This window comes from Zeus faber (assembly GCF_960531495.2).
Source record: "Zeus faber genome assembly, chromosome: 14".
Lineage (NCBI taxonomy): Eukaryota > Metazoa > Chordata > Actinopteri > Zeiformes > Zeidae > Zeus > Zeus faber.
The window spans coordinates 27,466,456-27,489,086 of NC_137200.1; the positions used below are offsets into that span (position 1 = coordinate 27,466,456).

At 47.3% G+C, this 22,631-nt stretch overlaps 2 protein-coding genes across 2 annotated transcripts in view; one reads left to right on the plus strand and one right to left on the minus strand.

Annotated features, from left to right (window-relative positions):
- Positions 1-1,367: 1,367 nt before the first annotated feature.
- arhgap31 (Rho GTPase activating protein 31) lies at positions 1,368-17,000 on the plus strand. The gene is made up of 12 exons (XM_080014446.1): positions 1,368-2,178; positions 5,361-5,463; positions 5,936-6,080; positions 6,312-6,394; positions 7,772-7,879; positions 8,262-8,404; positions 10,141-10,345; positions 10,895-11,016; positions 11,523-11,579; positions 11,738-12,406; positions 12,498-12,610; positions 13,198-17,000. Exons 1-12 carry the CDS (start codon positions 2,079-2,081, stop codon positions 15,253-15,255), a joined length of 3,906 nt encoding a protein of 1,301 aa, XP_079870572.1. The 5' UTR covers positions 1,368-2,078; the 3' UTR covers positions 15,256-17,000.
- A 5,401-nt stretch (positions 17,001-22,401) lies between these two features.
- gsx1 (GS homeobox 1) overlaps positions 22,402-22,631 on the minus strand; it is a gene marked incomplete at its 3' end in the record, with an annotated part of 841 nt that continues 611 nt past the window's right edge. The window contains exon 2 of the mRNA XM_080013917.1: positions 22,402-22,631. This exon is cut by the window's right edge and continues 111 nt beyond it. Within this exon, the coding sequence (XP_079870043.1) occupies positions 22,402-22,631 (230 nt within the window).

A 22,631-nucleotide genomic window follows, 5' to 3' on the forward strand; every position in this document is an offset into this window, starting at 1 on the left:
TCATCATGTTCACATGTGACTTTCAGAAAACACTTTCACCCAAAAAAAAAAAAAGTCATCATTTGTGCCAGATAGTACTTTAAAGTCAAGAGCGATCCTCTTAACAAGCCTATTCACACTATAGCAGAGTAACATAATTCTCCTATTTTAAACCTGTAGGAATGCCAAACACCAGGCCCATGAATGTAAGAAAGCTCAGTTGAAGTATTTTGTAACATGTGAGTCACATATTTGTCTCAAACAGTGCAACTTATGCAGGAGGCCCCTGGATCTCCACACAAAACAAAGGACCGAAGGAGGGTTAAAAACCTATTTCGGCACCACTATGTGGCCCTGAGGCTGATTCAAGGCCTTGAGCGGGGGCCATTGTGTTCTTAAAACCGAGTTGTGTGTCGTGCTGTGTAGGAAACCCTTCCAAACCGCCCCCACGCGTGAATGCAGACTGCACGCGCACTCACACCCATGTTATGCTGCTGTATCCAGGGACAACTGCCGTTTGAGAATCACACAGTTATGTCGCCATGGACACATCATTAACATTCAACCGTCTCAAGCAAAGCAGGAAATCATTATCATTATTATTATTATTATTATTATTATTATTGTTATTATTATTATTATTATTATTATTATTATTATTAGCTCTGAAATCTAGACCCAAAAGTGTGACGTCTCAGGGCTGCACCACGTCGTCCCTGCGAGGCCGGGGAGAAAATTTGAAAAAAGCAATTGCCCAAGAGGCAATTCATCCTCAAGCAGATTTTTTTTTTGTAAAGCACAGGAGAGGCAAACATGTCCTGAGGTATGAGTCGCGCCGCTGTGGGGTCCTCGAGCTTTTTTTTTTCTTTTTTTTTCGCCAACTAAAGCCTCTTCTCCCAACGGAGCCGCTCGGCCCGCTCGCTCGGAGCCGCCGTCCGTTTGGAAAGAGCCAAGTTGAAAATGCAGAGCGGCAAAGTAACAAGAACCATGTGTCACCCATCTCCACACCCCCCTCCCCCACCCCCACCCCCGCCGCCCCCCGCCCCCCGCCCCTATTTCCCATCTGTGCCCTTCAGGCCCGCGCCGGGGTCGCCTCCCACTTCCCCTCTTCCTCCAGAGCCGGTCTGTTTTTGTTTTCGAGACCAGGCTCTCTGCACAGGAAGCTCTGGGTCTTTGGGAGCGTTCAGGAAGGCGGAGCGGCCTTTCCCGTTCGGACGCGGCCGGCTGGAGAAAATGGACGATAGGGGACAGTGACTTCCAAGCGGAGGAACAGAAGTCAACTATTGCCCTCCCCCTCGATTTCCACTCCACCCCCCCACCCCCACCCCCCACCCTCCTCCTCCTTTGCACTCAAGCCTCAAGATTTTCAAAAGCGGTGTCGCCGAGCCGTCGCCGTGGAAGGCAGGAGGGAAATTTTAAGGAAAAGCACAAGACGCCCGCGAAGTGCAATTCGTCACTTGACGCCTGTGCGTTGCGCGGACCGCAGGGAGGCCGGCGAGGAGGACGTCTGCGTGGAACGGAGGAAAGGAGGAGGAGATTGAAAGAAAGGGGAAAAAAAAGAAAGAAAGAAGGGCACAGAGGCTGACTGGGGGCGAGGGAACAACAGGAAACCCAGCGAATCCGACGCCATCTCCGCAGAAAACGCTTCGGAGATAGAAAAAGCAAAAAAAACAGCCGCCGCCCCCCAAAACTCCCGTCCACCCCGGGCCCCCCGACGCGACGCCTTCGCCCCCCCGCCACGCTGACCCCGCGGCGGAGCCCGAGCCGCCGAGAGGGGTGAGAAGCGAGAGGAGTGACGTCATCCCCCACTCGCCAACTCCACAAGCTTTTTCCTTCCTCCCGAAAAAGTGCGGTTGGGTCAAGATGTGAAGCGGATGCGGGCGATCGGGACGTGAACGCCGCTCTTCTCTCTCTCTCTCTCTCTCCCTCCCTCTCTCTCTCCCTTTCTCTCTCTCTCTCTGTCGCTCTCGGCTCGACGATCCCACGCTTTCCTGGGAAGAGGGTGGGGGGCGTATGGGTCTTGGGGGTCTCGGGGCTCGCCTTTTTCCAGGGTTTGCTTGTTTCGTCGACTTGGACTCGGAACGACGAACCGGATCCACATGAAGAACAAGGGGACGAAGCAGAAGTCCAAAAAGAAAGGAGGCGACGATGCGTTTGGCTGCGACCTGACGGAGCATCTCCGGAGCTCGGGACGAGACGGTAAAAAAAAAACCCCTCCTCTCTTATCACGCCTGCCGCCCCGCGGCAGAGGACGGTCCCTTTCCCCCAAACGGCTCCGTGAGGATTCGGTGCTTTTCCCCCCTCCTCCGCTCGACTCGGTGTTTTGACGTTCCCGGGAAAACAAAGGTTCCCACGTCGTGGCGTCACCTTTTCATCCCTTTACTCGTTTCGTTCTCCGGCTCATAAATAAACGTGGACAAAAATGTACGGATGAACCCGCTGGGATAAACTGGGCGATCAAACAGGGTTTTTCTGGAGGCGGGGTGGGTTCGTGGGGGTCTTTTTGGGCGCCGGGGACGAACGAGACGCTGTGACCGGTTCAGCTCCGTTGAGTCCTCTGATCGGAACTCGAAACGTGGGGATTTGGACCGCACGGTCATTCCGAGGCGTTCCCTTTATGTTCTATTCCTGCGGCGCTGCGGTATCCCGGCCGCGATGTTGGCGACAACACACAAATAGGACGGTATGTAAATATGAGTACGGGAAGTACGTGAAGACTCCCGTCCAGTGTGATCTTTTTGAAAATTCCGATTTTGAGACGAGAATGTGTATCTTACCACACCCCCGTCACAAACATCCACCTAAAAACCTATTTGTAGAACGGGGCACAGTCGAATATTGCCAAGCTATTTTGCCAAGCATGTTTGGTCGTTGCAACTCGATACCGGACGGAAAGCGTCTCAAGTGAACGTTGTCTGCTTTATTTCAAAGCATACAACGGCGTGCCTGTCGTGACGTTGGGCTTTCGGTAAGAAGCCAACAAAGCCACAAAATGGTAGCTTGATTTCAACTCCCTCGCCATCGAGAAAAAACCCCCCACAGAACGGCTGTGGATCCTCGGCTCCGCTCCTCTGAGCTCAGACGCCCGCATTTCCTAGCCGGGCTTCACTGCCGTGTGCACAGTTTTGGTACACGAACGACTCCCACACTGGTGCAAACTGCAAAGGCTGGTGGGACATCCGGGAAAAGGCTTCTGCGCCGTGACTCAGCGTCAGCAGAAGAACCTGGGTATTTTCATCCCGTCAACGAGGTTTGGTTTTAGCGCCTGGGTCGCCGGGCGGCGAGCCTGCACCACCACCTCCAGCAAGCGCTCGGCGACGGGGGCTCACGGACTACGAGATAAATCTATCCATCTGCCTTCAATGCGCAAATGTCAACAACAACTATACGGCGGTACCTCGACTTACGACTGCATCTACTTACGACTAATCCAAGATTCCTGCAGCGATAGTCGCGAAAATTTGTGACCGACTTGCGACCGACTGCTCCAAGATACGACCGTGGAAATTTGCAGTTCGCGCATCGGCAGTCAGCAGCCAGTCAGCAGCCAGTCAGCAGTCAGTCAGTAGTCAGTCAGCAGTCAGTCAGCAGCCAGTCAGCAGCCAGTCAGCAGTCAGTCAGCAGCCAGTCAGCAGTCAGTCAGCAGTCAGTCAGCAGTCAGTCAGCTGGCGACCTACATGGTGTGTGCACGTAGTTGGTGGCTTATCGATATTTTTTCCATATTTACTGTTTGTTCTGTGTATTTTGTTTATTTTACCTTCATGATGAGTCCTAAGAAGAAGACGATGGTAAAAGAAAAATGCAACGACTCCCATTGAAACTAAGAAGGAAATGATAGAAAAATATGAGCGTGGTGTACATGGGAAAAATGCTTCGACATACGACTGTTTCAACATACGACCGTTCTTATAGAACCAATTACAGTCGTAAGTCGAGGTGCCACTGTATCAGTTTACCAAAGACTGCAGTGATGTTCAATACTCACTCTACTGGCAAAACAATCGCAGCTGCAAGCGTCCACGACGAAGCTGGACGGCACCTCTGGAAGAGCTGGCGGTGTGGTGACGGGTGACGCCGGGAGCTTTGTCGTCGGGCTTTGAGGCTGAAGCGGCGTCGCCGTGCGTCTCGCTGCGGCACCTTGTCCGCGTAGCAGACACCAGCAGCAGTGCAATGACAGCGGCGTCAGAGAAACCCTGACTTGATGTGCTGGGAGGGCGTGTGAGTCAATGAATTGAGCAGCAACTCGCGTCAAGTGAGCAAGGACCGAACTAGTGTTTCAAGCAAATGCTCGCATGAGAAACAAATTAACGGCAATATAAATATTTGTTAGTACAGTATTTAATGCAAATCGGTGACATGTGATTGGCGCTCCAAAGCAGGGCATTTTGCACTATATACACTGGGCATATATACACTGTTATAAAGGTTTTGGGTTGTTTTTTTTGTTGTAATCACGCGTCATCATTGGCTTTATTGTGCAGAGCAAACGACGAAACGTGTTGAACCTCACACCCCGCTGCACAGTAGCGGCACAGAGAGGGGGACGTAGCTGCCCGCTGCGCCGTGCCAGTGTGGATTTAACGGGACGCCCGGTTATTTCTGAGGGTGCCACAGTATGCACCAGTCAGCCGTGAATGAAAGGCCCATTGATTTTCGAAGGAAAGCCCGAGACCACCACCGCCACCTACACCACCACCCGACCAACACCATCGCCGCCGCCGCCAACATCAACAATAACGACGCAAGCAAAAAGGAGCAGCGAAATGCAGCTCAGTCGTCTCTGAAACGGCGCGTTAGTCATGGGCCAAACTGAATTGTTATGAGACTCTCATTTAAGTGCATGTTATATAACAGATGGTAAAAGTTACCAGATTTTCCCCTTTGGCACGGAGGGAGGGCCCGTGCAAAGGTTTCCGTTTAGTTTTTAACCAGAATTTAGGTGCCTCAGCAACTCTTCTGGGTGTTTTTTTTTTTTTTTTTTTCTTAAACAATGGCTTTAAAGATGGATGTTGCTGAGCGGTTTGAAGAATCCACCGGAGGAGAACGCATTATAATTCACGAGAGCCGCGGTGTAGCCTGGTGGCAGCCTTTCAAAAGTGAGTTTCTATTAGAGGAAATGTTGTAAGTATTACCAGCTACAAGGACTGGGTGTGTCGACCTTCCTTTGAAACAAACAAACCATTTTTTAACTTCCTGCCGAGGTCCACCTTCTCCGCGACCAGAGGCCCCCGCGGGACACAAAGCGGGGCCGTGGTTAAACATAGCCGGCCCCAGCTGCTCCACAGTTCTCCCAAAAACGTGGAGCATTGTCGGCGACATACTGCTGTAGTAACATGCTGTTGTAGCAACACCAGAACGTCTTACTCACCCTCTACCTTCAGTCCCTCAGGTTCTGAAGAAGTGTGCAGAGTTTATCGAGGAGCATGGCGTCGTGGATGGGATCTACAGACTGTCAGGGGTCACTTCCAATATCCAGCGTCTCAGGTACTTATTAGAAGGATGACTTCAGGGCATGCACCTCAGAGATTCTTGTGAATTGCAGACGATTTGAGACCCTCAAAGTCCTTGGGGGCACATGGGCCTTGTGCCGAAATGACCAAGGCATGTGAGACAGAGCAGCAACACCAAAATGAAAAAGGTGAAACCCGAGAATGTTAATGAGCAGATTCGCGTTTGATTTAAACTTTGTTATTTTCAGATCCGATCATTATCTTCAAAGGGGACGCCGAGATGATTGTTTCAGTAAAAACACAGACTGGATCCTTTTCAGCCTAATAAGTCAGTGAGCGAGGAGGAGGACTTAACACTGTGCCTGTGTGTGTGTGTGTGTGTGTGTGTGTGTGTGTGTGTGTGTGTGTGTGTCTGTGTGTGTGTGTGTGTGTGTGTGTGTCTGTGTGTCTGTGTGTGTGTGTGTGTGTGTGTGTGTGTGTGTGTGTGTGTGTGTGTGTGTGTCCAGGCAGGAATTTTGCTCCGATTCTTGCCCTGACCTCACAAAGGAAGTGTATCTCCAGGACATCCACTGTGTGGGCTCCTTATGCAAGCTGTACTTCAGAGAGCTTCCCAATCCCCTGCTCACATATGAGCTGTACAGCAAATTCACTGTGAGTCACTAAACACTTCCCATATCGAACTGTCAGTGTCCAGCAGAAACGCTTGTTTTAATACCGCAGGAATTTAAAAAGTGTGCATTTGCAGGCGCGCTGCAGCTAAATAGCATGTTGTACAGAATGCCTCACTCACAATATGTAGCGTAAAGCCATGCTACATCAACAACTACTAATACTACTACAGCCATAATAATACTAGTAATGAAACCTTATTTCTGAATGCAGGAAGCAGCGTCAGTCCAGGGGAGCCATGACAAACTGCTGCACATTCAGAGCGTCATCAAGGAACTTCCCATCCCCCACTTTAGGTAAACACATATCTCCAGCGTTCCACATGCACTTAAAGGGAATGTTCTATGGAGAGTTGATAGATTGTACCCGAACCAGTGTAAGGATGTCGTTTCCCCGGACCCGAGTGCAGAGAAGAGCCGGAGGAAATAAAACCTGATTCCTTGTAGAAAGTCCTGAGAGAAAACAAACAACTTAAACAACACCCTGACCCGAAGGGGAAAACCAAGAGGAAGCTTCCTGCCCCGATGACCAGCAACGACGCGCAGAACGCTGTGACTCCACGGCAGAGTTTAATCCAAGCTCCATCCAGGATCAAACCAAGAACTGCCCCAGGATTCGGCCCAAGCTCAGTTCAAGATACAACCAAGATTAGTCCGAGAATACGCCTTCCAGGATTCAAGGTTCAGGATTCAAGAGGTTTAGCCAGTCGATGGCGTCTCCACCGGCGGGACACCTCAACAAAAGCCTGTTTCTCCGCCCCGGGGTTTCCTTCCAGCTGTTGGACGAGGGTTTTGCCTCATGCCACGCCGACTGTTTTGGAGAGAGATGGGCCCAGTCGCCCTCTACTTCATTTATTTTGGAAGGGTCACGAGGGAGCGGCCAGGGAGCCGCACGCTGGGATCTATCCGTGGTGTTGGATGCTTTGTCGGCACATCCTCTTCAAGCGCGGGGCCGCGGTTCCTGATTGCGATGCTGTCTATTGAGATGGCACCGCTGAGGCCTCGGACTCCGGTCTAACTGTAAATTGTGTCGGAAGCAACGCTGTGCTTCGCCAGCATCCATCCTTCCTGCCAAACAACACTGAGAGTTCTTTCAAGACCTGAAACCGTCACGCCGGCAGCTCACGCTCCGCGCTATGTCCGCGCCAGAGACGATAATTGTTTGCAGGTTTCAGCAGGGGACGGGGGGCAAAAACCTGACCCCAAAACAGCTCTTTCGCTGGCTGTGAAACCAGGTTTTGTGAGGATTGGAAGAAGAGCCGCTGCCCGGTGTTGCGATATCAATGCCGCTGTTCATGGGCCCGGTCATCGAGGGCGTAGTCACAGCAGCATTCTGGATGACGCTGTGGCGTTTACTACGATTCTGTGTCAGGGATCTTTCTTTCCGGGATGTAGGATCTCCGTCTATGACGACAGCAGACAGGCTGGCCGGCGTGAACTGGGCTTTGATGTACTCCTGCGTGTGCTTGGTTTAGTTGTGCAGAGTACATTCATTAGTACATTGGTCCAGTATATTACATTCAATATATCACAGGTAATGTCAAAGCCTATATACGGGTAAGGAGCTTTCTTAAAGCGTCATGTGTATCACATTTATTGTGCCGCTGCACCTGGAGCCCTGCGATGGTCGTATAACTCTAGTTGTAATGCCAATTATTTTTTCACCTTCCGTAGGACTCTGGAGTACCTGACCAAGCACCTGACCCGCCTTGCCACATTGAGCACGCAGACAAACATGCATACCCGCAACCTGGCCTTGGTGTGGGCTCCAAATCTTCTGCGGTGAGATTGCTTAAGAGTCGGTCTTTTGAAGCTCATAGTAGTTTTACTCCCACAAAAGGGTGAGTAAAACTGATGGCAAAGGGAATATAAATGGGCCAGTCAGAAAACCAATGCGAGGAGGCGAGAGCAGTAAGGATTCAAGGAGTTGGGATTCTAGGGTTTTAACAGTGACTAGACAGAGCAAGTATAGTGACATGAAGCATTGAGCAGTACCTCACTATAAATATTCAGATTTATATCTGCTTTCTTACGTAATCAAACTTACTGGGAAAAATAACATGGCCCAATACGTTATAAGGTCATGTTAGCTTGGTTGAATGAAAGTTATTTATTTGCAGCTTTTCACCGTCATTAAAGTACGTAATTTCATTCTGTTTTTCAGATGTAAAGATACTGACGCGTCATCGTGTAACGGGGACCTGGCTTTCCAGGAAGTGCGGATACAACAGTCTGTGGTCGAGTTCATTCTAAACCACACGGAACAGCTCTTTAACGATGGTGCCGTAGACATCAAACCCAAAGAAGGTAGGAGTTTTATTCATGCATACTAATCTGAGTTTAAAACTTGTTTCATAGTTTGCAAATATACTCGGACTGTCAAACGGTTAAAATAATGAATCAGCATTAATCGCATGACATTTGGTGCAAATAATCGACTTTTTAAAATGTTCTCATATTTGACCCTTAAATTCAATTTTTCTGAAACTTTGTAGACCGTTCCTAATACAGCGCTGCCTGCTTTCACTTGTGAAGTAAACTTAATTTTAAAAATTCTAAAGAAATTGGGAGTTTTTTGAGCCTGGGAGCCAGACGAATCTGCAGCTCATGTTTCATTTGCTCTGCAGAATACGTCTAGCCACCCTCCCATTCAAACAGGTTTCCACCCGACCTTGCCAGGGTCTTGGCCAATCACAACCGTTTATTTAATATGGGGCGGGTTTGATACCATGACGATGCAGAGGAAAGCCGTTGAGGCACCTTACCAAGATGGTTGCCGCTGACATGGAACGGTCTGTTGTATCCGCTATGGTGACAGTATTAAACAAACTGGACGCTTTATTTACTATAAAAAAGCTTTTGTTGATAAGAAAGATGTGTTTGTTGTACTTCCCACAGGATTTGGTAAAAATTTATTGAACTCACTCAGCGCTACGTCACACGTTTGGTTGCTCTGATTGGTTGTAGGTCTTTCCAATGCTCTGATTGGTTGTCAGTCTATCCAGTGCTCTGATTGGTTGTAGGCCTATCCAATGCTTTGATTGGTTGTAGGTCTATCCAATGCTCTCATTGGTTGTAGGTCTATCCAATGCTCTGATTGGTTGTAGGTCTATCCAATGCTCTGTTTGGTTGTAGGCTTATCCAATGCTCTGATTGGTTGTCGTGGTTGCTGCAGCTGCTTCTCCCCCGGCCCTCTGCCGGACCCCTAGGTGCTGCTGCCGCCAGTGGGGAGAGGGTTGGTGCCGGGGCCGCCTGTTGACCTGCTGGTGGCTCCAGGGTGTCTGCGGACGGCCCCTCCCCCTCTGGGTTCCTTCCCTGTGCCGGGGCATCCCTGTTCAGATGCCACTGTGGCAGCTCCGCCTGCCACACGCCACCCAAGTGACGTTTTCAGGGCCCTCCGGCACAGAGACACAGACGACGATGGGTTGTAGACATCAGTTTATTGTAGAGTGGAGGCTAGGTGGAATTAGGCAGGAGCAGATGGAACATGTCATGACAGGGCTCCTATCCTGAGTGTGTGTGTGGATGGGGGTTTTAACCTGTTGCTCGTTAGCCCAACCAATGAGCAACTGGCATGCAGCCACCCTGACCCAATCACCTAGATCCAGGTCAGGTGTGGCTGCCCAAACCATCCCATCTCCACACCACAGAGTCTATCCAATGGTCTGATTGGTTGTAGGTCCATCCAATGCTTTGATTGGTGGTAGGTCTATCCAATCGCGTCGAGGGACATTTTGGTCAGCAGCCGTTGGTAACACCCCTTGGAAATTGGAAATGAACAGAGAGATTCCAGACTAATGTGTATTTGTGAATTGTTCTGGCGATGTCAGGCGAGAGTTTTCCGGGAGACATTACTTAATGGGAGCACAACAGTAGATACTTTGTCGCAGCAGGTTGCTTTCTCAGTCATTCAAACATAGAAAGTGAAAGTAAAACTGGTGTGCGTGGGTCAAACTCGTTACACAATGTGTTACTAATGTACAAATGTAGGCCTATACAACCTTAATGAATATCTTTACTTTTTACTTCATTTTTACTTCCAGGAATGAATGTTGGATGTGGAGAGAAGTATGCGACGCTCCCTCTCAGCTCTCAATGTGGGCCTATGAAGCTGATGAGCCTGGAGGAGGCTCAGGCCCGCTCCCTGGGCCCCAACCACCCCGTGCACAAAGAACGCCAGCGAGAGAACAGTCTGCCAGACACAAGCACTGCCACGCTGTATCACACGGTCATCGATGTGGATAGCAAGTAAGATGGATTTGGATTCAGTCTCATTTGAATGATGCGCAGCTGGCAGAGCTAGCTCTGTCGGACAACTTGGTGGCGCCACACGCTGCCGCGCCCTTATGGGCCGACCTGTTGAAGCGGCCAGACCCTCCTGCCCCGCCTGCTTTGCTCCCTCCACCTCCCCTGCATCAACCTGTTGGGCTCTGCTCTTTTATCCGCTGGGGGGATTCGAGTTCTTCACTCCTATTTCTAGCTCACACAATTATGACATTGTTTGCTGTACACCTCGCTGGGAGGGATGAGCAGTAGAGCCCAGTTGCCAAACTCAAGCGATGCAAAATAAACAAATAAAATTGAAAAGTAAATCTAAGAATTGTGGAACTACGGACTCTTTTAATCCCTGCCACGTCTTTTATTCCACAAGCAAAGTACTTAGAATGATTAGAGCTTAAACGTTATATGATTATCATGGGCCTGTTCAAATTTTGAAATTTAAAAAGGGTCAAGATCCCAAAAGCTTGTTATGACACTCATGACCTCATGTGGACATAATCCTTCTTTATCTTTCAGGAGAAAGCTTTCGGGGAAATCTAAGTGGAAGTCAATCTTCAATCTGGGCAAATCTGTTACGGATTCTAAGGGAAAACTGAGCCGGAATGGCAGTGTGTTTATCAGAGGACAGAGTATGACAGGTAAAATCTACCGTCTTAATAATTCCACTTACCTCATATATAAGTTTACAAGTTAATACCACAAAATCCAACAAGCTTATATCCCTGCAGTTAGGGACAATCCAATGAATAGTGACGACGAAATCGAAAACGCCATACACAAAAAGTACATTGTTCATGTTTTGACACAAATATTTGAAAAGATGGTAGGGACGACCCAGAAAGCCAGTAGAGGAATATTCAGCTAGTAAGGGTACATTTTACAGTACATTTTACACATAGAATTACTATAACCACCATAGCGGAAGCATTATTGAACTATTATAGCTAAATTATGGCTTAAAAAAGTGAACAAAATGTGTAGTCCGTGCTTTGTAAATGATTACAAATGCCAAATGGACAATCAATAAATGTTATATGTTATTAATGTTCTTTTATATATATTGCATTTAGTTGTTAACATACATAGTAGAACAGAACATAGAACACATTGGTATGATGAATTATGATATGCTATTACTTCACAGAAAAGGCAGCTCTCCGCCCGGCCAGAAGCATGGAATCGCTGTGCTCTCTACCAATAGGTAGAGATGAATCTCTGCTCTTTCGAATTCCAAAGTTCAGGAATAATCAATGCTAGAGTTTGTACTTGCTTAAAGCTTTCATTTTAGTTTCGTAGTACTTGTTTTTCCAATTAAGGATAAGATTTGATTTGCATCTCCATTTTCATTTTACCCCTTAGATGATGACCGACCAGGAAATATCAGTCCACCCAGTGGAACCAATGGCCTGTTTCGTCCGGAGGTGAAATCTAGAACGCTGGGGTCCGACTTGCTGTATGACTTGAGCGAAGAGGACCAGAAATGGGAGTTTAAAGGGAAGAATGGCGGTAGTGGTGGTGGCGGTGACGGTGGTGGTGGTGCGATGGGCGGTTGCAGTCCTAGCACAAATCAGCAAGAGGCCGCAGGTTCCTCCTCCGGCACGACTCAGAAAGCCCTTCCTGAACAACTGAAGGTGTTCAAGGGCGAGGACCTCGGCGGCTACAAGCCCACCTCTCCCAAAAACAGGAGGATGCTGTACTCTGGCTCCTCCTCTCACAGCAGCTCGTCCAGACCGTCCTTCCCGGGAAGCTTCTTCCCGCTGGAGTCGTCCCCCAGGCACCAGCGTAAAGCCGTCAACATATCGGAGCCCTTTGCCGTGTCAGTGCCCCTGCGAGTGTCGGCGGTCATCAGCTCCAACAGCACTCCCTGCAGGGGGCACGCCAAGGAGAAGCCCAACACAGTCGCCCTGAAACCCTGCAAGGAAACAACTCTTCCAGAGCGGAGCAGCGGCGGCGGGAGCAGCTCCGCAGTTCCCCGACCGGAAGTGGAGAACCAAATCCCAGAGGGAACATCGAAACACGCGCCAGCAGGTCGGCCATACTTCTCATCATATCATAGATACAGACCCACTTACTGTATGCACAGTGAACAACTGTTCTGTCCGTTCATTTCTTCACTTAGATTCCGGTGAAAAGGGAGCGCACGACGGTCAAGCGGGGGCAGATTTTCCTCAGCTGGAACCCAAAGATACGACGCGAAAGGAACTACTCAGTCATCCCGTAGACACACAAACGGTAAAGCTTTTAACGGTGCATCATTAAACACCGCACCGTTAAGTGAGATGCCCCTTCAGGCTGTGAATATAGGAGGATTAACTGCCATTCATTTCGCTTCACCAGCTAACAAATAATGAATCCAAATAGATATTTTAATAAATGGACAGAAGATATCCTAGTATTAACAAAGCATTACAAATAAATAGTCATCCTCCAAATACAGCATATAAGTCTAAAATGCAATATCTCATAACTTATTATAACAATTATAAAATGGGTTTACCCTTCCCATAGCTAGACACTGGTGATAGGGTACGGTATGCAACAGGTACAACGAACACCTGTTGGATACTGACTGATATATTGACATTTATAACCTTGAAAAGTATATGATTCTACCAGTTACTTGAGCCATATGATATAAAATATAAAAAAAGTAAGGATAATAGAGAGTTATATTGTAAGTAAGTCCATTTTTTAATACATTCTACTGCAAAGTTTTTCTACTTGAAATGGGAAAATGCAGAATTCACATATTTACTTTTTGTTCATTTTATAAGTGATTCGTCAATTAATAATAACAAATGCACATTTCTATTTCACAGAACATCCAATCTTCCCCCGTCGGGAAAGAGTCGTGGTCTGACCTCCACCAAGAACTCAAAATCACTGAACCCGAGATCGACAGGATGGATGAGACATTTAAGCCTATTTTCTCTTGCGAGGACGTCAAAACACAGGCGGGAGTTCAGTCGCGGAGAAGCTGCAGCTCCCCGACGCTCTACCTCTCGCACGGCGACCCGGCTTCAAATGCTGCCGCGGCTGATCTTTTAAAGTCTCCCGTATCAAACCCTGTCAGAAGACCACCCTCGGAGTCAGACGTCCCCCTTCCTTTTCAGCTAAACGCCGATTTTGTGCTCGTGATAGGTGAAAGTGAGGGCGTCCCCCCTCCTCGCGTTGCCGTCTCAAAGGACGAAAAACCAAGCAAGCTTCAGCAGGTCTTAAAGATGACGCCTGCGGACACGGAAAAACCTGCTGATTCCAAACACTGGGACCTTCTTTCCAAGCGAACCAGTTTGCACATCATAGAGCAACATCCGGTTCCTAAACCCCTGCGGGCCGGAGATCACGCCGCAGACAAAGCCTCATCCCTCGAAAGCACGACTAAGGAAGAATTACAGACACATGTAGCTGGTGAAGGTGACGCTGTGGGTCCCCCCGGTGGTGAAAAGAAGCATGAGGCGGAGATCCGGCGAGCGGTGAGACCTTTGGAGGACAGACCCAGCACCCTGGAGCTACACCACCGCGACGAGGACGACGGATGTGCAGAGCTGGACCTGGTTGAGCCGTGGGAGGATCTCAGCTCCTCCAAACAGTGGGTCACCAGCCCTCTCCACTCGCCCGATATAGAAGTCACGCTCCTCCACCTGCCTGGGCCCGCCTCCCGCCCTTTGAGCCGCGAGGAGGGGGGCCCTGCGTCTCATGCGCCGAACGCCGACGGACCGGCTCGCGCGAACGACAGACTACCCTCAGGAAACGTCTCTCAGACTCCTGGCGTTGAGCCAGGAGCTAAAGGGACGTGTTCGCAACCCTTATCCGCCAGATGCAATAGAACTGACGGCGGCGCGACTCAGCCCCACGCGGGGAGATGCGGCGCGGCGAAGCACAGGGGCACCCTCCCTTCCCAACGGTTTTACAGGCAGATGTCGCAAGAGCCGCCGGCTTTGGAGCGAAGGGACGAGGCCTGCTTCTCCAAGCACAGGCCGTGCTCGCTGAATCTGGACATAGGGCGTCGGAGCATTCGAGACATATCCAACCAGCAGAGCAGCAATCCCGTCGAGTCTTCCCCCTGTCCGAGGGGGCCGCCGACCGCCTCCGGGGCCGCGAATAACGGACTGTCCCTGGAGCTGGAGTTGTTCCTGAGAGACCGCCAAGCTCCCCTGCGCCGGAACTCGGCCCCGGTCAGCGTCTCCTCGGTCAGGACGGCCTTCATGATCAAGACGTGCCAGGCCAAGGCCGTGCCTGTCATCCCACCCAAGGTGCAGTACAGTCAAATACCTCACTCCCGGCTCGAGAAGGACCTCGATGTTGTCAGGGAGCAAGAAAGGGCTTACCCTAAAAAGAACACTGAAAAAACGGCGCTCCCTCATAAAATCACTGATCTACGGGAAGAACTGGAAAACAAGGAGCCCGTCTCCAGCAGCCAGATGCAGACAAGTCTGGAGAAATCTGGAGAGCCGCTGAAGACCGGACCCGCTCCGGATCTCCAGGTAAAGACAAGAAAGCACACCGCGAATGTCGACTTGTTTGTCGACTGCCCCCGGCCCAGCAGAGGGAACCTCTTGCAGAGATCCTCTTTTAGGAACAGACAGAGGCCACAGAGCCTGATCCTCCTCAGCCCCCCCTTCCCCATCATGGACTACCCGCCCTTAGACGACAGCAAGCTGCACCTTTCTCCAAGAAGCCTCGCTGACGCGTCGGCCATTAACGCCTTTTCCAGAGAGATGGCCGAGAATCTCAGGAGCCCAGATGGGATCACGCTACAGAACAAAATGACTATTCCAAAAAGTGGACAGAGGCTGGAAACCTCAACCAGCTGCTTCTATCAGCCACAGAGAAGGTCCATGATATTTGACAGCAGGAGCCACAGGCAGATTGAGTGACCTAAGATTACACGTCTCAAAGTGAATTTATTTACACCTCAACCAATTTTGGATACAGTTATGGGTGAGATTATCATAAGAACTGACCTTATTTGATCATGTTCTCCACCCGTCTAGAAGCCCGACAGGCATCGAGCGTGTTTGGACGAGCGTATCTCAAGATACAGTGTTTGAAAGCCCCGTGAGCAGACCAAGTCCAACCCAGGTGTAACTTTTCAAAATTCACATAATCGTGGCTTTCAAAAAAAAAATAGTTGGAGACATCCCAGGCGGTCTGGCAGGCTATTGAACATTGAAAAATGCAGAAGTCCATGAGTGTAAAGTTAAATTTGCCCGATTGCAACTTGCCTCAGACCTTATATGAACATGCTTATAGTAGATTTATTTTTAATTTCACATGTTTCCTTTTTTTATGCGTAACTACACTAATTCTCATATTCTGATGTATACGCTGATGTCATGCACCCTGTTCCAGTAGAATGCATTATGTTGAAATGGCCTTTGAGATTGCTTTTTCACAAATACACCCCATGTTGCACGTCAAATCACATTTAGTCTCTGGAGCGATGACATGGTATGGAGCTCACAGGCTCTACCTTAAGGGAATTCTGGGACATATCAGTGGTTTTGATGAGATCACGCCCATTTTTAATTATGATTTCTAATTTAAAAGAGCCTTACATATTGTTTAAACTCTGCATCAAACGAGAAATATATTAAATATTGATGGATTTATTCTATTTATTATTCTTAAATGCTACTGTAGGTTAAACTGACTCCAGCGGACGATCGATACGTATTGACTGTGATGTGAGAACGTGAAAGGAATTTCCTTGATCACTTTTAATGTTGAGTGGATATTATGCACCGATCGATGGACTTCATTTAATATGTTTTGTTATGTTTCTGTTATTGTTTGTTTACTCACTGTCATTTATGCTTTTAGTAGAACTAAGAACTAACAAGTGACCGTGGGGCAGGATTCTCGGCCGAAATACAATTCTCACTTCTGCTCCACTGGTATTAAGCAACGGACGGACTGGAACGGATCACACAAAGAGTGGTCCAACCGCGGCGGTGACGTCTGTTCGTGGGGCAGGCATCCTCAGACTGTTTCATGTTGCTTGTCTCCTTGAACCTTCTGGAGTTGTTTATATTGTAAAATATCAACGACACTGTTGAGACCTGGAATCCAAGGCTAACCTGGTAAATAGTGATTTAACTTTTGCACGTGAGTGTGACTGTTAACGTCACTCGCTTTACCATCAAAAGGTTTTATTGAAGGTATAAATATGGTTGTAATTTTTATATAATAAAAAAAAAAGATTCAATAGTAATACTAGTGTATTACTTTGCCACGGAGGAACACTGTAATAATGACGGAATGAATAAAATGATATGAATAAAATAGTAAATCCTGACTATTTGAGAAGATTTACTTTACAGATGTACTGTAAGGCCAGTTCCATCAGTGGGAGGGTGTTGCATGGTGCAGCGCCAGCACAACTCTGTGGAGTCACAGCGGCAAAGCTTAAAACCAAGGTTTTGTGGAAATGAACGGATTTATACTTAAAAAAATTGTCAAAAGGAAAAGTGTAAACGAGTGAAATTTTCCATAAGTCATAACAGTCAAATGTGATCTCAAAAATCGTTATTAATGTCTATCAATAAAATGTACATTAAAAATAAGAACATGTGAGGAAATGTATATACTTGTGAACCTGGCTGCATTAAAGGTAGCAACCTTGGCGTGAGGAAAATATTTTATTTCTCTGGTTATTATTTAGTTTGACTGACAATAAAAATAAAGATGAATTTATTGTATCATATAGAGAGACAGTCCGACAGACAGACAGATAGATAGATAGATAGATAGATAGATAGATAGATAGATAGATAGATAGATAGATAGATAGATAGATAGATAGATAGATAGATAGATAGATAGATAGATAGATAGATAGATAGATAGATAGATAGATAGATAGATAGATAGATAGATAGATAGATAGATAGATGTTTAATACTTTTACACATTACACACAGCTATATTTAAGAGACAGTTCTTTCCTCCGTTTATACTTACGAATAAATGTCAATGTTGTACTTCCACTTGTACCAGAGTCATTGCTTGTGAGCGTATTTGCGCTTCCAATGGAGTAGAAGGTCTAACTATGAATTATGTGGCGACGCAAAGACAACGCCAGTAAGGATCGACTCACCCAACAGGGCGCCGACCGCGGGGTGGTGTCCCCTCGCCGCCACCAGGTGGTGCTGCTGCTCGGTTTTCAGCGACGGGCGGTGTCGCTGGGACGCGTCGGGTTGCCGGGGCAACGTGCGGGACCTGCGCGTTCAGGGAGCAGCGATGGAGTTGGGACGTGAGCGCGTCGACGCAGCCTCCTATTGGGGGTTATTAGAGTTGAAACGGGCCCGTCCCCTGGAAGGCCCGCTTCAAGGGACCTAATCCCCTCACACGGCACCACTCAATGCAAAGAATGTGTAAAGAATTTAGCAGTCCGTCAAAAACGTCGTCTGGATATATACGCGTCAGACGTTCAAATAAAGATACACATTTTGCCTCACACCAAGGAAAAATCAGACCGTTCAATTCAAAATTCTCAGCAGGCTTTTACTTCCAGCAGCAAAAGTACTCATTGATAATTTAGCCATCTGCAAAGCGAAAAGATCATGGTTTCCCGTCTGAAAAATGTTAAGTACAAAGAAAACGGCATCTGTGTTACACATGGGGGGAATAATCGACTCCATTCAATCCGGGACGCGAGGGGCAGCAAGGCTTCATTTAGGCTCAGCTCATTTTCAGATTCCTTAGAATTCCCAAGTCTAACCCCACCCCTAAAAAACACACAACAACTGAGGAATGCACAGATCTGATGCTTGCTCAGCCTCCACGCTTAAGCCACAAGACGTGGAAGCCGTGGCACCATTTCCCCAACAATACGCACATGCGTGCGGTGTAGTACATGTGAGTAAAGTACTCCTAAACTCAACTGGCGGGGGGGGGGGGGGGGGGGGGGGCGAAGCCGCGTATTTCAAAGTTGTGCAAAAGTTGCGCATTTAATGGTCATTTACAAGTGTGCGCACTTCATTATATCCCGACCCCTGACACCGCAGGTCTATAGGCGCAGAATTAAACAGCTTCTCGTCGCCGCACGCACGCTGCATTGCAATAGAGGCTGCCGCCACACCCAAGAAAACAGGTGCAAACACGGAGTATTACTGTTAATATGCAGCTTTCGGGACTCACACACGGCGTGGGTTTAAACGGTGCTTGGGTTGGGATGCACCGAGTGGACCTTTCAAAGTTGTAGTTTTGAAGTTACAGCTTTTGGTTCATTTTTCATCCTTTATGACATGCAGTGCACTGCTGCTCTGTTTACCTGACGGTTTACCAACACCAGCAGATTTTAACCCTTACAGGCCAGGGGGCAAACCAACAACAACAACAACAACAACAACAACAACAACAAAACGGCAACAAAAACAACGACAACAACAACAACAACAACAACAACAAAACGGCAGCAACAACAACAACAACAACAACAACAACAACACGTGGCTATTAATCCCCTGGCCGGGTGTAATAAATTGTGGACATCATTGGGTATCATTTAAGGTTTGTCCACGGACGAAGAAGATGTGACGTGTGAGTGAAACGCAGAGAAAAACACGTTGACCAATATATGGATCAATATATAGGACCCTTTATAAAATATAAAATAAGTGTTCAGCTCAAACAACGTTCTTGGACATTTGACATATGTCTTTATTATATCTATATTCATATTCAAGCCACATCTGCTCAACCGCTCCAGCTCGCGCTGCTGTGCTGGATTAGGAGACAAATAAACAAATAAACAACTAATCCGACAGATCCCTCAAAGAACGTGAAAGCGAGTCTCACTGTCGAACAGGCCTAACGAGTTGTTTATCTGATGGAGTGAGGCCATTAAACAAACATCACCCACCATCCCAGCACACGGCGTACACACGGCTCCAGTCGAGCAGACTTTGTCCTGTAAACATGTGAATACATTTGAGGCCTATAAATGTATGTTTACAAAATGAACGTATGTGGGTTTAAAAAGTTGTTTGTTTTTTTTATCAAATGTGCAGGTTTACATTCATGCGCGGATAATATGTATTTCCAGGGCTAAATAAGTTTATAAATGTGGATGAATGTGCAGTGCCGCGGCGAGCCACGCGGGACCAAAGGGCTCATTGAGAAGCCACGTGTCCGTTTCCAAAGCCTCTCCAACTTAACCACCTCCTTTGTACCACTAACCCACATCGGCAGCGTCCCTCCACATAAAGGGATTTGCAATTTCAAGATATTTCAGCTTAAATGTTTTTGACAGTTCCCTCGCTTTTACCTCGGCTTGGTTATTTTAACTGTGCCAAATGGGTCACCTTGGGTTGCTGTCTGCGCGCAAAGGGCTTTTGCGCGCATTCAGTCTGAATTTTTTCCAAGTTTCCTTGACGGGGAAACCAGCTGCTGGTCGTGAAAAGACGGCTTATTAATTGTCCTTTGTCATGCAGAATTGCTTGATTTCTAAAGAAACGTACAAAGGCTCTTTTTCAGGATTCAAGTATTTTGTTTCGTGCGTATTTTCAAACCATCGAATCAGCTGCAGCGCCGCGCCGTCTACCAGACTCTCAGGTACTGACGGCCTGCTCCCTTTGTCCCCTTTTAATGCTGTTGTAAATCGTGCAGACTGATTTGTTACAAGCTGTTCTTTTAATCTGATAGATAAGAGACATGTCAAAGAAAAGCCGTAAATAAAAAATTAGTGGGTATAAAGACAAGTGCGAGTCTGCTAGATGGGCGCCTGTTGACTCAAGCGGCTCTCCAGCGTCAGGGGAGCCCTCTCCTCAGCTCCGCCAGGGTTACGTCAACAATTCGCTTTTCTTCTTTTAAAAAAAGACACTGTCGTCCTTTTTGCTTCAATGAATTGATCGGCACAAAATTAAGAATAAATAAATTGAGCATTTGGAGCACCGGGCGTCTAAGCTCCCCCAGGGCGCATACCCCCGGGCTATTGAATGGATAAAGGGCGCTTTGCAGAGGACCAAGTGAGCAAAATGGGTCTCTATGGCGCAATTAACAAAATAGTCTAATCCCATATCTTAACAAATGCAAATATTGGGGTTTTGTTAAAATGGTTAAGTGAAACTTTAAACGGAGATTTATACGTTCAAGTCGACGTCCCCGGCGATAAAACGAAGCAAATAATGTCCAGTGGGCAATCTGATTTAACAACCAGTGTAGTTGCCAGAAAAGTCTGACAATATGTTTTAAGGGTGAACATACAATTTAAAGCCTGTTCCCCGGAATAAATATAAGTTTAAGAGGCCACGGTTAATTCGGAGCGCGTCGGTGTCGGTGCGTAAAACGGGAGACCAGAATTGGGCACGTAGGGAATCTTTTCACCAGCGCGTGGTCATTTTGGTTTTATTAGACAAGTGCTAAATCATCTTGTTTTACTCAGACTATGTCCAATTTTGGCCAAGTCGGTTCCTCCGCGGAGTCTATTATTTAGGTCGGCGTGCGCGTATTAGATCACATTTTGCTAAACTGCAGCACCGTGGAGTCCCGGAAGATTTTTTTTTTTTTGCTTTTAAAATTATGTGGCAAAATAAGTATTTAGAACTGAGGGTGTTTTAGTGAAGAATTATCTGCAGCTGGATTTTTTTTATTTATTTATTTTTTTGCAGGAGCATTTAAACTCACACTCTGGAAGAAATAAAACGGGGGAGGAAAAAAACACCAAGAACAATGGAGCGGAGCGGCACCAAATGATTCCGTCATTTATTTTGACGTTATCGACAGATTTATCGCATTGTTTGCACTCCCGCTTCACTGTGATATCTCCACACCCTGTTTATTAACTTGAAGTCACACGAGGCAGATCCGGAGAGTCCATATGAAGCTTAAAGAGCCGCTTTATGAAGCCTGGAAGGTTAAGTGTCCTCTGGGGAAGCCCGAGAAGGCTCATTAGAATATTTCTAGATTCATAGAGCATTATGGGGTTCTCTGAGCATATCATTTACTTTTTATTCATGGGCTCTTGAGAGTGCAGCTCTAATCTTTCCCAGCGAGGAAAAATATCTTTTTAAACATCGCAATTGCAAAATATATGAAGTTGTGGGAAATGTTGACGACTTTGGCGCGCGCAATTTCCGAGGAGGAGACGCGATTTGGTGATATTTTTGTTAAACCTTAACGTAGTGTTGAATCTGAACCATGATGTTACTCATTATATGTACAAGTATCTCGAATTATTGTTTGGTCTGAAAACGCAGGAATACACCTGCTGCTACGCGCAGCGGAACTTCCATGTGCGCAAGAATTTGAATGTGTCTTTTTGGAGATAATATTATCACACTGACTAAAGAATTATGTCCGGGCCCAGGGCGCATGTTAACCATTAATACAACCATAATATCTCGGATTAAATGCTTTCAAGAACAATAATTCCCAACTATTATCCGAGATAAAAGTGCCTGGATCGATGTGCGTAAGCAAGTGGTAAGTGGTGCGTAAAAACATAGTAACAACATAGCCTATACAGCTCAGAAATACTTTTATTTATGTAACATTTTAAATAAATAAATATTTCTCAATGACACTGAAGATAGAATTTCAGATCGTGACAACCCAGGAAATTTCCCTCCAGCTTTCCCTTTTTTTGTCACATAGAATGACTTTAACCAGTATCCACCATGTATACAAAATACCGCTTCCTTCCCAGTGTTATTCTACAATTAACACATTTCCAATCTATTGATTTTGTCATTTGGGTTCGTCACAGCAAATATGTCTATGTCCATATTTAAATTTGCAACAACAATATACACCGTTTTCAGAAAAAAGAAATACATAGGAAAAACGTACAACATTTATACAGCTATACATAAAACTCAGGAAAAATTCCCCTGATTATATATTTTCTTCCTATTTACAGACGACTGAACACCATCGGAACAGTCTTTTTGTTTGTTTGTTTGTTTTTTTTGTTGTTTTTTTTTTGGCTGCGTTCAAAGTTCCACACCACCACCACCACCACCACCACCACCACCACTACCAGGCGGGAGGTACGTCTTCTCGGGTGGGGGGGCTTCGTCTCACGGGGAGACGGACAGGTCCACGTCCTCCTTTTCGGACGACGAAGGCGACACCGGACCCTCGTCCTCCTCCTCCGAGCACCTCGCGGACGAGCACTTGCAGCCGTGCGCGCCCATCCTGTGCGCGCCGCTCTTGCCTTCCTTCTTGTGCTTCACCCGGCGGTTCTGGAACCAGATCTTCACCTGCTTCTCGGACAAGTTCAGATAGGTGGCGATCTCGATGCGCCTCA

Coding starts and splice junctions, on each gene's coding strand:
- arhgap31 (XM_080014446.1), top strand. CDS start 2,079: ATGAAGAACAAGGGGACGAAGCAGAAGTCCAAAAAGAAAGGAGGCGAC. Junction 5,464..5,935: donor TCCAATATCCAGCGTCTCAG/GTACTTATTAGA, acceptor GTGTGTGTCCAG/GCAGGAATTTTGCTCCGATT. Junction 8,405..10,140: donor AGACATCAAACCCAAAGAAG/GTAGGAGTTTTA, acceptor TTTTACTTCCAG/GAATGAATGTTGGATGTGGA.